This window comes from Lynx rufus, unplaced genomic scaffold (genome assembly GCF_022079265.1).
Source record: "Lynx rufus isolate CCGP_SWC_20201006 ecotype Redwood Valley unplaced genomic scaffold, mLynRuf1.p SCAF_26, whole genome shotgun sequence".
Taxonomy (NCBI): Eukaryota; Metazoa; Chordata; class Mammalia; order Carnivora; family Felidae; genus Lynx; species Lynx rufus.
Window position 1 is genome coordinate 9,660,221 of NW_025814841.1, and position 14,809 is coordinate 9,675,029.

Here is a 14,809-nt window from a genome sequence, read left to right on the forward strand (position 1 = left end):
TTACATAGAAATGGTATATTCTAACTAACAGATAGAATAATAACAGCAGTATTCATGCAGCCTAAGGTTCTAAAATGACTACTGAATCTCCCATATCACATCCAAACTAACAGGCAGAAGAAATTCTAAGTGATTCATTTCACTTTATCTCATGGAAACATTTCGAAGATCAATCTACATACGGTTTGTCATTTTACACATGTCAGTGGAAATGTCTGTGTTAGCTAATGAGATGTAAAGATGCTAAGTATTTTAGTGAAACTTACACACATGATTAAAACTCAGGAAAAGTTCTCAGCAATTCTCAGCTGAAAAAAAAATACGTATCTGCTACAGGTCTTACGGCAAAGCCAGATACTATATAACTTGTCACTAGAGGAAATAACATACCTAAATAAAAAAAAATGAGAAGATCATCCTCAAAAAAACCATGAGAAGAGGCTATGAATGCCCATAACAGTAAAGCTACTTTTAGAAGTAAAATTTTAAAAAAGGAAAAAGAGCAAGCAAATTCTTAGAGTCTAATTCTTCTACTGTTCTAGGTATTTGTCTTGTTAAATACAGTTATAAAAAGTCAAGACCAAAATTTGTTCAGAAGAAAGAAAACCACCATCTAGACATTAAAATTTAAATTAATAAAAATGAAATTTAATGTTGGGAGGGAAAGTTTTTTTTTCTAAGACTTAAAACAAGCTAATTTTTTAGACAGTTCCGCAGCAGACGTATCATTCCCCAAAGGTTTTGAGGATCAGTGATTTTAAGAGGATACTTATCCCAGAGGATACCTACCAGTCTCCCTTCTTGTGCTCACAAAAATAATTACAGAGGAACAGCATCTGAAGTGAGAGGACAGAGAGTTTGTGGCATGTTTGAAGACAAAAATTCCTTCTAGGAAAGAAAAATGCTACCAAATTCTGATTCCTCTGGAGCCACAGAAAAACCTGGAAGGGAGAGCCCTTAGCACATGTCAAACATTTCTGATAATACCATATTCATTTAAATAAAATAGGCTCAGAGAGCATGGAGAAGAAGTTAGTTGTTGCATAGAGTTTGCACATGGGTACAAATGCTCTTCAAGAAGAAATACAAGAACAGTCTCTATTATGCCAATTAGGGAAGCATTGAATAGTTCTATCTTGTCAATATTCAGGCAACCACAGATCCCAAACACAGCCTAGAAAATCTGGAATGAAAATCAATCCAAGGCTTTTTGTACTCAGTTCCATAAAGCGTACCTGAGCCTGCATTCTTGGATTCTTGGTCAGTTCTGTCAACACCAATAATGCCCCAGAGCAGTGTTTCCCAAAGCATACTCTATCCACGAATTTGAATACTCTCCCAACAAACGTTTTCTGATGAATGAAGAAATTATCCAGGGTGTTTCCTAAATTTATTTGACTATCAGACACTTTTTTTTAAATATAATGTCTCAATATCCTGAGGATGAGTGTTCCTAGAAATAGACTAGCCATGCTGTTCCAGTAAAACAGTATTACAAAGTACGTACGAGTAAGGAGTCAGGCTGCCTGGATTTAACTTTTTTATGTGATAGCTCTGTGACCTTGAACAGGATACTTTTCTTTGCTTCAGTTTCCTCTTCTGTAAAATGGGTATAACAAGTGTATCCACACCTTGGAGTTGTCCAGAAGAAAAGAGAGCGTGTGCATAGTGGAGTACTTAACACGATGTCCAAAACACAGTAATATTCCGTAGATGTTAGCTTTTAGAACAGTTATTATACTCAGAGGTATGACTAAGCCCAGGGCAGGGAGGAGGTCCTTTCCAAGTGGGATTGCCTTTTTAGTCTGGGCAGGTGTCAAGTTGGCTTCAGGGCTCTACCTGTCTCTAGCTCTACCTTTTAGATTTCCATCTCATTGGAGGCTGTTCATTTCCCTTGCTTGGTTATTCTGGATTGGACCGCCTGGGAATTTTTCAAGGGAGGTTTGACAGGAGAGAAAGAAATCCTCTCACTGGATGTATGCATCCCTCTAAGAGAGAACCCACTGCACTCGAAATGGGTACTTAAAGCTCTGACTAGTCCAAAGCCTTGGCATGCATGTGGCTGTGTGCCCTTGTGTACTTCTGGGCTGGGAGGGCTTGACGGCTCCTGCATAACTCTTCCTACTTCCTACTTCTGCTCTGTTGTTCCTGTTAAAACAATGTTTATGATAATGGCAATGCCAAGAATCTTTCCTTTGGCTTTTGAAGGTTTTTTTTCCCTTGATTACTAAAATCACAACTTCTTACTATACAAAAATGTAATGTTATTAAAAATATTAAATAAAAAGTGAACATTTCCTGCAATTTTGCAAATCCTCTCTTCCCTTACGATCCCAACACTGCTACTGTCAACAATTTATTCCTCATTTTTAATGATGTGCAGGCCTGGAGGCTCTGTGCTCTCCTGGGAATTCTTCATTGTGCCCCTTTTGCTTCAGGAATTTCTATTTATCTTTATAAAAGAAAGCTTAACTATCACCTTTGTGAAGGTGCTTTGACCCAGCTAAGCCATACCAATCCCTCCTGCTCCTAGGTGCCCAAAGCAGTTTGTACATCCTTCAATTTAAGAACTTAAAACAGTTTCATGGCAATTTTTGAATTCAATGTCTCTCTCACTTCAAGGCCTTCAAGGACCATGTCTCATTCCTCTTTGGTACAAGGCATCTGGCACTCACTGACATGCAGGCCAGTGCACCGTGAGTATTTGTTGAGTGAATCAGTGAAGGAATTTACAAATAAAATATTTTTCTAACACATAGACTCTCAAGCTCTGTAATAATCACAACCAGGATGCTCACATTTAAATTTCTCTAGAAAGATGTTTCACACATATTCCTCATTTCAACAACCCAGTAGTGCTATTACTTCTGATCTTTTCCCTTTGTTTAGGCCTAAAAACTCAAAATTCTAACTTCACAGAAAATGGTAAATTTGGAAGAATTTGGGGATGGATGGTGGTTTATTTTTCAAGTGCCAAATGAACATTCTGAAGCATAGGATCCTTTGCCATAGGCTTTGTTCACTGACACCAGAACATTCCAGGAAATGACATTTCAAATAAACAGTTTCAAGTCCAGTAAACCACAAACACAAAGAAGTATTCAATAGCATTTCAAAGCAAATAGCCTTCTGTTGACAGTTACACAGGAATGACTGATTATATTTGGAAAGCACAAATATCTCTTCTGTTAGATTAATTGAATATAATTTTAGCTGAGGGCCTGGGCAAAAGAGTGAACCTATAATAATAGTAAAAGAAGAGAACAAAGGAAAAGAGATAAGGAGGGAAGGACGGACCTTAGAACTATATTCCTAAATATCAGAAATCCCTGCTTGACCAACATTCAAATTCACAAGCCCCACTGTAGGACTTTGACATACACGCGTGCTGCATGACATGTCGTCCAAGGAACAGCAGCCAAAAGAAGTTACTTTCCTTGGAAAAAGACATTGCCACAGAGTTTTCATACTTCACCACTTAAATAGTTTGGGCTTAATATAGTTAAGTAATATAATTATGAACCCATTTCCCAAAGTCCTATTTCTTGTTCATGTGTACCAGTTATTTTCAACTAGAACTTATATGTCACATGTTGGACCCAGCTCTTTGTATTAAAACACATAGGCAATCTACAAATAGAAATTCACAATCTAATTTTAACTTTAAAGAGTAAGACTCAGTGGGCACAATCACAGGAAGTGAGGTACAGAGATGACACTGGGCATTTGACCTAAGCAGGAAGTGACAAGGAGAAATTCAGATGCCTGAAAATGTAGTATGAAAGTAGAAAAAAGTGAAGGAGTCACTGGGTTTCCATCATATAAGAGACAGCAGCTTAAATAGTAAAGAGAAAGCATATTTAGGTATACCACAGCAGCTGGACCTAGAGTTACATCAGTTTAACTAACATATTAAGTGAGGAAGCAATATAATTACTAATGGGGGTAAGGGTAAAAAAAAATTATCATTCTCCTTTACATAAAAAATATAGTACTGTCAGAGTAACGCTTATTAAATAATAAAAGTTAACATTTATTGAGTACTCGGTTGGATCAGACACTATTCTAAGTACATTATGTGAGTAGACTATTTAGTTTTCAAAGCAACTGTATGAGTTAGGAACATTATTATCCCAATTTCACAGATGAGAAAACTGAGGCACAGAAAGGCAAAAGCCACACACTTTGTAAATGCAGAGCCAGGATATGAACTCAGGCAGTCTGGCTCCATAGTCCTATGCCTTTTAACAGTATGTCATGCTACCTCTTAACACCTACTCAAAAGAAATATGACTCTTTATTTTAGAGTTTGTTTTCATATGTTTACGTGAATAAACATAGGTTTCTTCATAGGTTTTCAGAAACCTATAGGAGAGTTAAGTCTTGAATTGAAGGAGGCTATTTACTAGCTATCAAAAGCAACTGAAGTCAGTGTTGAAAAAAAATACTTAATCCACCTTTGCATGATGTTACATTCATCCATGCAACTGAATCCAACTCAATTAATGGTGATTTAGGATTCCATGCTGAATACTAAAAATGTTAGATTCAAAGCCTAGAGAAGACATCATTTTTATTCCCATCTAAAGCAGATAAAATATTCTGGAAGCTTACAGTTAAAAGAGATAAAGAAAATTAAGACCAGAGAGTTCAAATGACCTGCCTGAGGCCAAAAAAGCAGTTTGAGGCACAGAGTGACGTAAACTCTGATTCAGATGGGTCTGGTTCTCTCTTTGCTATACCACTTTGTTTCTAATCAAGCTGGCTGAACACATCAAAATAAAATCAACTTCCCAAACGCATATCTGGGCCCTATAAAGAGGGAAATGTTTGATATCTGCCTGCCTCATGTCTAGAACCCACTTCATTCCGGAGTGAAGGTAAGGACAGAGAGAACAGACCACCAAGGGAATATTTTTAAGGGAAGGAGGAGAGGATTCACACATAGAGTACCCCAGATCTTCTCTGAAGGAATGCATGTTTTTGGGTTTTGTTTGCTGGACAATTCATCTCTCTCAAATCTTACACAATTCTAAAAGCAGACCTTGAGGGGCGCCTGGGTGGCGCAGTCGGTTAAGCATCCGACTTCAGCCAGGTCATGATCTCGCGGTCCGGGAGTTCGAGCCCCGCGTCAGGCTCTGGGCTGATGGCTCAGAGCCTGGAGCCTGTTTCCGATTCTGTGTCTCCCTCTCTCTCTGCCCCTCCCCCGTTCATGCTCTGTCTCTCTCTGTCTTAAAAATAAATAAACGTTGGAAAAAATAAAAAATAAAAAAAAAATAAAAGCAGACCTTGAAATTATGTCTATACTGGCACCTATATGTGTAGGTGCTTGTGTATGCTCCAATTCTATTCTAAGGGTTCTTAAGAACAGAGGACATGTTTTAAACCTTTCTGTATGTCCAGATTTTACCGAGTGGTTTCATACAGTAGGTGTTCAGTACGGAAGTGTTGAAAGCGTAAGTACATGGAATGTAAGGTTTCCAATGAGTTCATTTTCTCTCTCTAAAAAAAAAAAAAAAAAAAAAAAAGGTCCTGTATTCAGGTCTCTTAGTGATTTTTTTTTATTAGTTTATTTTAGTGGAGAAATTTTATGCATTCCTCCACTACCACCCCTGACCTGCCAAGGGATATTTGGCAATGTCTGGAGACCATTTTGGTTGTTAAAACTTGAGGGGGATGGTGCTTATTGGTATCTCGTAGATAGAGTCCAGGGTTGCTGCTAAACATCCTACATGCATGAGACAGACCCCACAATAAAGAATCATGTAGCCCCAAACGTCAGTAGTATCAAGGTTAAGGGACACAGGACTGTTTAGAAGTACAAAACTCACAACCACCTCTCCATTTCCCCATTTTTAAAACACAAGTAAGACATAAACCAAAATGGCACACCAAAGATATGCCTAAGCAAGACCATTTCAGCAATCTATTGTTAATATGGCCAATTATTTAATAGGCTTATTTATAAGATTAGAAGGGTTATTAAACACTGGAAGAAATGTATGAATTTAAACATATACATACATATATATATATATATATATATATATATATATATATATATATAAAGCCTTCACCAAAAAGGATGCTCTGATCTTTACTGTATATGAAGCTGAGGCTACTTCAGAGTTATGAAAAAACATTGTGCTGATGAGGCATTTTAAAGCCACCCCTGCCCTAACTCAGATGTGGGACTCTTCAAATTGTTTCATTATTTCTATTTTTCTAAGTTTATTTATTTATTTTGAGAGGGAAAGAGTGTGGGGGGGAGGGGTACAGAGAGAGAGAGAGAGAGAGAGGGAGAGAATCTCAAGCAGGCACTGCACTCAGTGCAGAGTTCCACCTGGGGCTCAATCTCATAACTGCAAGATCATGACTTGAGCCCAAACCAAGAGTTGGACACATAACCAACTGAGCCACCCAGGCGCCCCCAGACTGTTTCATTATTTCTAACCTCACTCAAAATCCACCTTTTTGACCAGCACACAAAGAGGAAATATATGTTTTTTTGTGTGTGCAAATAGGGTCATCAAAAACTGCTTTACTATTAGCTTATCCTTTGTATGCCTGTCCATCTTCTTCATTTCTAGGTTCACCTGGAAGTTCCTGTTTTCCAGCCTAGATTCCTTATTGTGGGTCCTTATTGAAGGATCATTCCTTCAGTTCTACATTGCTCTCTTTGACTTCTGCCATGGAAAGATAGCTGCAGTAAAGCTATCCTAACAGCCTAATAATGTCTTTAAGATGAACAAGGAAAAGGAGGCAGGGGGAGCTGCTGACTTTTCTTTGGACTTGGTCATGGTTTCCTTACATAGTCTCCAGCTGATGTGGTTATATTCGCTACAGTTTTATTTACTTGTTCTTTTTCCCTAGTGCCTCATATTTGATACTTTGGATATCTGGCATACACTTGAATAAAAATTTCTTTCTTTAAGGGGACAAATTCATTCTTTTCTGAGAATAAACTAACGAACACATAGATCTCAGGAGGATCTCTGAACATACTACAGTCACTAATCTGTTCAGTATTTTGTGTGTTGAGTTAAACATGTCACTACTGAGATCCTCATACATTGGTTAATGACTTTCTAAATATTTACCAAGATCTTTAATAAGCGAGAGTGCTTCCCATGATATAAAGGCTCCACCACCATCATCCATGGCACCCTGCCCCACATCCCAGCTGTCCAGATGTCCACTGACCAGTACGACCTAGAACAAACAATAAAAAGAGAAAAAAAATAAAACTAAGCAGAAATGACATCAAAGAGGAAGCATTCATAGTCATTCCAAATATAGAAATGAAACTTTTATATTTTCTTTTCTATTTTTACATCTTAAAAGATCTATGTCATTACTAGTGGAAAACCTGGTATAACGCTCTATATAAAGGGTGTAAGGTCATCCTAACAGTAATAAAAATTATCACCTTGTACTTCTCTTCACTAATATAAGTTTGAATACTAAAGTGAAATGGTTTATTACTGACCGATGTTTTACAACTTTATTATATGGCTTAAAAGCTAAATGACATAAATGGGGCTCAAAACTTCAACTATATTCTCAACTGTCCCAAATTCTAGCAGACAATAATAAACATGTGTTGAACTGAATTCAAATGAAAAAGTGAGAACGATAATTTTTTATTTTATTATTTTTATTATTTTTTTAGCATTTTTTATTTTTTATTATGAAATTTATTGTCAAATTGGTTTCCATACAACACCCAGTGCTCATCCCAACAGGTGCCCTCAATACCCATCACCCACCCACCCCTCCCTCCCACCCCCCATAAACCCTCAGTTTATGATCTGTGTACTATAAATCACTCTGGTGTTAATAAATAAATATACTGGGGTTACAAACTACAGTCTAGTTAGACAAAGAACTTTTAAAAAAATTAAATTTACACTAGTCTTAAATAAGTCTGCAGATTATATTACAAATTTTAAATCACCAAAGTTTTAAATTATTTTCAAGAATCATTAGTAATTATCTCCAGGAAAATAGAAACCGTATTTCAATAAAACTAAATTTCATTAAAACATTTTAAACAAAGCAAGTTAAGTGATGCTTGCTTAATGGGATATCCATATGGAAAAATTGTACCTTGACCTCTATTTCACACAATATATGAATGTCAAATCAGATAGATTACAAATCTAAATAAAGATGTTAGAGGAAAGCATAGAACAGTTTTGTCAACTTGGACTAGGCAAAGAGCACACACCATAAAAGAAAAAGTAACAAACTGAACTTTTAAAAAATAAGGAGTATCTGTTCATCAAAAGACCCCATTACAAGAGTGAAAAGGCAACCCACAGAGGAAGAGAAGATATTTACAATACATATACACAGCAAAGGAACCATATCCAGACTATATAAAAAATTCCTACCAAACAGAAATAAACAGGGAGTCAACTTATAAAAACATGGGCAAAAGACTTGAATTGACAACTCATAAAAATAGGCATACAAATACTAATAATCAAGTGAAAAGGTGCTTGGGTTCACTATCATCAAGGAAATACAAATTAAACCACATTCAATACATTTCCACCAAAATGACTAAAATAAAAAAGATAGAAAATGTCAAATATTGGTGAGGAGATAGACTGGAACTCTCACACACTGTTGGTGTGAGTGTAAGTGCTTATAACCACTCTGGAAAACTGATTTATCTACTGAGTCTGAACATACACACACCCTGTGTGTGCCCCAACACTTCCACTTCTATATATATCCAACAGGAATGTATGTGTGTATGTATACCTTCACCAAAAGAGATGTACTAGAATGCTCAGAATGTTCATAATGGCCCCTGCCCCCCCCCCACCAAAGGAAACTACTTTAATGCCTGTTAACAGAGGAATGAATAAACTGTGTTGTACTGATCAATGGAACACTACATAGTAGTAATAATGAACGAACACAATACATGATCAATGGAGATAAATCTCATAAACATTATGAAATGAAAGAAGCCAGACACAAAATAATATGTATCATGTATAATTCCATGTATATAAAATATAAAAACAATCAAAACAAAGGAGAATGGTTACCCAAGGTGAGAAGGGTTAGTGACATGAAGGAGAGCTTCTGGGGTGCTGGGCACATTCTGTTTCCTGATCTGGGTACAGTTACACAGGTGTGCTCAGTTTGTAAAAGCTTATCTTGTTACACACTTAGGATCTGTACACTTTCTCTGAGAACATTACATACCAATAAAAAGTTTTCAAAAGTTCAACAGATTATGTCTATATACAGCATGTAGTAAGCAAACCAAAGTTGAACGAATCTTCTCGATGAATGAAACAAAAATGCCCCATGACTTTGGGAAAGCAGGATTTGGGTTCTGAAATATCAGGGTGACCCCTTGCACTGCCTGATTCCCCAGGCAGCTGTAGGATCCTCCATTGACTCTGCATACACACACAGCCAGACCCAGCCGGCATGACTTCATTGTAGTCACAAACAAGTACAATGCCTTGTAACTAACGAGACTAACAAATGGCCATGTAATGAACCCAAATGGATTGTTTCTAAGGAAAGAGGAAAAAAATGAAGAAGAAAACATGCTGCAATAGCAGGAAATTCTGACTCAGACGTTGGTGTAATCCCATGTGGGATGGACAAGCCAATTAGTCAACATTCTCACCATCCTCGGACCCATTTTCTCAATGAAATTGGAGTTCCCGTGGATTAAAAGTGTCAAAATGTGTTTTAATGAACTTTTTCCCAGTTAACACATAAGAGTAACTAAATCAAGGTAGCTGTTATTTCATCTTTCAGAATAATTGAGGTTATTTTACAATCATACTTATTTATGTTTTCTAAAATGCCTCCATTATCAACCCAGAATTATTACTTAAATAATTAAAAGGTGGGAGAAATGGTTTTGAATGATAGGAAACTAAATGTTATCCCATAAAATAAGGTCTTTGGCACAGTGCTAAAGAAGATTGACTACAAACCATGTAGATTATAAGAGCTTATTTTAATATGTTTTTTAAAATCAGAAAATATATTGGGGGCCACTGTGAGACAGCAGCTGTAATTTTGATATAAAAAGTAGGTAATGACAATTCAGTAGCATTTTTAACAAACTTGAGTTTTCTGAATCATAAGAGCTCTACTCCCCTTAGAAAACAGTGATGCAAAAAAAAAAGAAAAAGAAAAAGAAAAAGAAAACAGTGATGCACAAGGTCTCATTCAACACGGTATCTGCATTATCATGCTTTAATGCAGTCCCACAAAGGATAAACCAGTACAACATACAAACTCACCATGCCTTGTGTCAGGGTCAGGCAGAAACGAACATTACTTATAATACATTTGTATCCGATTTAGGCAAACATACTAAAAACAGACTACCAAGAGGCACAGTAAGCTCTAGTTTCTTGAAAAAGAATCACCTGGTAAAAGACAGGAAAATACACAGTCCCTTCACTGCCTCTGTTGCCAGATGTGGAGCCCTTACTGCAACAGGATGGCCTAGAACTAACAGAAGTGGGACACCCACCTATTTACTCCTCTTGTGTGCTGCTCCCCGAGGCAGGTAGAGCACTGACCAATTCCCCACCCACCACTTTCCTTTTTACCACCATCTCTTCCAAACACAGCAAAGAGTAAAAGTTATTAAAACAACAACAGCGGCAATAGCAGGCACACCAAAACAATTATGAAGGCAGAAGCAGAACTGTGATGATCTGAAATGCAGCTTCTTATTTGTGAGGAACACATTAGCCTTGACCACCAAAGACTCAGGCCTTGAGGTCGGGTGGGGCGGTGGGAGAGAGAACCTACCACAGAAGGGCAGAAACACACCGAATGGGAACCTGCTAAGATGAACAAAGACCAGCCGTGGCACACAACCCCCTACAGGCCAGCTGTGGGCCTGAGAGCAGAGATAAACTAAATCAAGGGTAGACAGACAGCAGCCTCAAGGACAAGCCCCTTACGTCTTCATTATTGGTACATCCGGAGACACTAGTGCAAATAGATTTGCCTGATTAAATGATGAGTAAGAACATAATCAAAATGGGACATATGAAAAATATGGCAGAACAAGGAGAGAAAACAGCCTCAGTGGAAGTACATTCTTATGAAAGCAAGTTAATTCAAGGTATTGGAGAAAATGCCACGATCTTTGGCATTCACTGCATCATGCATTTATTCAACAATTTGTGTTGAGTTCCTATTATGGGCCAGAAATACAGAAATGAAAAAATAAATAAATATTCTATCTTAATGGGATTATCATTCTGGTAAGGGAAACAGACAATAAACAAATATGATATGATGGTAGTTTTAAGTGCTATAAAGAAATACTGGGCAAAGAAAGAAAATAGAGTGGTGGTAGCATGGAGAGGAAAGATCAGTGTGCTTCCTCCTAAAAGGTGGATAGCCACAGGAGTGTTCTGTGCCTGCCCTAACAATGAGAGAAATCTGGATGATCTATAAAAGCATAACTTTTTAAGGCCCATCAGAGATTTCAGATTGTGATTCAGTCAGAGGCACTGAATTCCAGAGGACAACAAGCTCAAGGAGAGATGGGACACATGAGTTGCTTGGCCTTTTGCAGACAGGAGGGACAGGTGCCAGCAATAGACAGAGGTGGCAGACAAAAGCAGGAATGAAGAAGACAACTAAAAGGTTAACAAATTCTGAAAAGGCGAATGTGGGTTAAATATGAGAGTTTAGAATACCTGGAAACCTCTCACGTAAGGCACTAGGTACCCAAATTTCCAGATCTTTTCCACAGGCCTCCATCAGGTACTCCCAAGAAATACTGGGAGCAGGGCAGAAGCCCTGAGAGAGCTTGCCTCAGTGATGCAGGAGTGCAGATGATGACCAGATACTATTGGGAGGCAGGCGCCAAACATAACCTGCTTCTGGGGCCCTTCTCTCATAGGAAGAAGTCACCTGCCCCTCCGGGAGAGGGAGAGTGCTATCATGCAGGGCAGTCCTGGGCAAAGGTCAGTGGCTACAGGGAAAGGGGTAGAAAATTGCACTCCCACCCTGTACTGACACTAGGAAAAGCATGGATGCCTCTTGGGGAGGGCAGGAAACCTGCTCATACCTAGAATCCTGCATTGACTTAAAGCAGAGTCCTGCTGCCTTGGGGTGAGGGCTCGGAGTGGGGTGGGATACTCATTCCCATGACTACAGCAGAGTTTGGCTTCCACAGGAGCTTGGGAAAGAGTAGAAATGTTGGGAAAGCCCCACTCTTGTCCTCAGGCACACAGAGCCTGGCTGAGACCTAGGGGCAGGAGAACCAAGAAACTACCCTGTCCCCACCAGGAGTCCCCAGTGAGTAACAAGCACAGCATTAACAGCTTATAGCCGAGGGAAGGGCAGGAGCACAGAGAGAAACACCCGCTGTGGTGCCAACATACAGAGCCTGCTGAAAGCTGAGGATAAAGCACAATACTGAGAAAAGTCCTCCAAGCAACCCAATCCCTACACTAAAAACAGAGTAGCAGCAACCCACTGCTAGAGAAATTTGAAACATGTGAGCACCAAAGGTAAGAATAGAGACAATAAAATCCAAACCTAGCTCAGCAATGAAAGATGGACTCATCCACTCTCAGACTAATGGCTGGACAGAAGAGGAGTAAGCACTTTTGCACTCACATACTGTTCACCTCAGGCTCCACTGTTCTGGTACATATGACATCTAGCATGCAATCAAAATTATGACATATAAAATAGGCAAGAAATAAAACAATCCGTTGTCAGGAAATACAATATTCAACACAATACCGTCGACCCAATGTAGCCCATATATTCAAAATATCAGACAAGGAGTTTAAAATAATTATGATTAATATGTTAAAAATCTAGTGGAAAAGACGGGAAATTTCATCAGAGAGATGGAAACTATAGTTACAAAGTCAAATGGAAATGAAAAATATAGTTATTTAAGGGACTAAATACTTAAGTGAAGTCAAAACTTAAAACTTTTGTAAGAAAAAGAAAAATATTTTCATGTCTTTAGGGGAGGAGGAAGTGTTCTTCAACAAGATACAAAAAATGCAAAGGATCAAGAAAAGATGCACAAATTCAACTATAGGAAAATGAAGACTTCCTGTTTATCAAGAGAATAACAGAATGAGAGGATTTGCTACAAGTTGGGAGAAGATATTTATAATAAATATAACCAAAAGGTGGTTTATATTCAAAATACAGTAAAACCTTGGATTGCGATTAATTTGTTCAGTGAGTGTTCCACAGGACAAGCAAATATTTCTAATAAATTTTAACTTGATAAACGAGTGATGTCTTGCAATACAAGTAGTATGTGACACCAAACATCACATGATCACAACTGAGCCAATGGTTCTTCTCTCTCTGTGGGATTGTGGGTGATGAATGCAATGTCACATTTCTGTGAAATCCTCAAAAGGGGGCAAAAGCAAGTATCATTGGATAGGTTCCTTGTTAAAGTTGCTCGAAAAGGAAAAGATTCCACTGAGCCAATAGATAGCAGTGATTCCATTAGTGATAGTGAAAGTCGTCCTACACAATAACCCTCCTGTCTCTTGTCTCCCTCACACGAAGGTTTTCAAAGGTAAGTTCAGGTTAATTTGTTTATTTTTCTTTATAGCTTGTATTTTCTTTATTATTTTGTATTATATTACAGTATTGTAATCATTTTTATGTGAACATTTTTGGGCTGTGGAATGAATCATCTGAGTTTCCATTATTTCTTATGGGGAAATTGGCTTTGATATGCAAGTGCTTTGGATTACAAGCATGTTTCCAGAACGGATTATGCTCATAAACCAAGGTTTGAATGTATATAAGGAATTCCTACTATTCAACTAGAAAAGATGAGCAATCCAACAGGAAAATGGAAAAAAGACATAAATAGGCATTTCACATATAAGAAATTATGAATGGATACAAAGCATTTGAAAAGATGACCAACCTCATCATTGATCAGGGAAATGCAAATTAAATCCTCAAAAAATTCTATTCTGTATCTAACTGGAAAAAAAATTTTAATCTAACAATACGAAGTCTTGGCAAGGATGCTGAGCAAAAGGAATTCTCATCCACTGCAGGAAGGAGCAGAAAAACCTAAATGGCTTATTAAAGCCATTTAGGAAAACCATTAGGCACATCCTATTAAATTGAACATATGTGCATCTCACAATCCAACAATTTCACTTTAGGTGCATATATATGAGGAATTCTGGCACTTGAGTTCTGGGACACGTGTACCAAAACGGTCATATAGAGGCAATCATAAAGCCTCAGACTAAAACCAACCCAAATGTCCATCAACAGAATGGATAAATAAATTGTGGCACAGTCATACAGTGGAATATTATAAAATAGTGAAAATGACCTACAGCTGCATCTATCAACATAACTGAATCTCAAAACAAAAATATAGGAGCAAAGCAAGAACAAAAAAGGAAGTCACAAAAGAAATAGAAGAGTATGATTCCATTATTTAATTTCAAAATCTGGTTGAACTAGAGAATATAATCTTTAGCAATGCATACAAAGATAGTAAAATTATGAAGAAAAGCAAAGTAATGGTAAACCAAAATCAGGATAGTTCTTATATTGGGTGGGGGCTGGGGCAGAGAGGAGGAGCTGATCATAGAGAGTCATATGCAGATGATTTGAGTGGGTTTCTAAGGCACTGATAGTGTTCTTTCTCTGAAACTGAGTGGTGAGAACGTGTGTGATCTTTTCATTATTGTTTTTTAGGCTATACACATACGTTAAAAAAGTCTTACAAATGTGTATGTTGAACAATAGCAAGAGTTATTAAAGACGTATCTTCAAA

At 37.7% G+C, this 14,809-nt stretch overlaps 1 protein-coding gene across 1 annotated transcript in view; it reads right to left on the reverse strand.

Moving 5' to 3' along the window:
• Positions 1 to 14,809, reverse strand: part of CPQ (carboxypeptidase Q) — a 346,392-nt gene that overhangs the window by 146,856 nt on the left and 184,727 nt on the right. Inside the window, exon 4 of the mRNA XM_047089017.1 lies at positions 7,101 to 7,212. Coding sequence (XP_046944973.1) covers positions 7,101 to 7,212 — 112 coding nt within the window. The remainder of the gene's footprint in view (positions 1 to 7,100; positions 7,213 to 14,809) is intronic.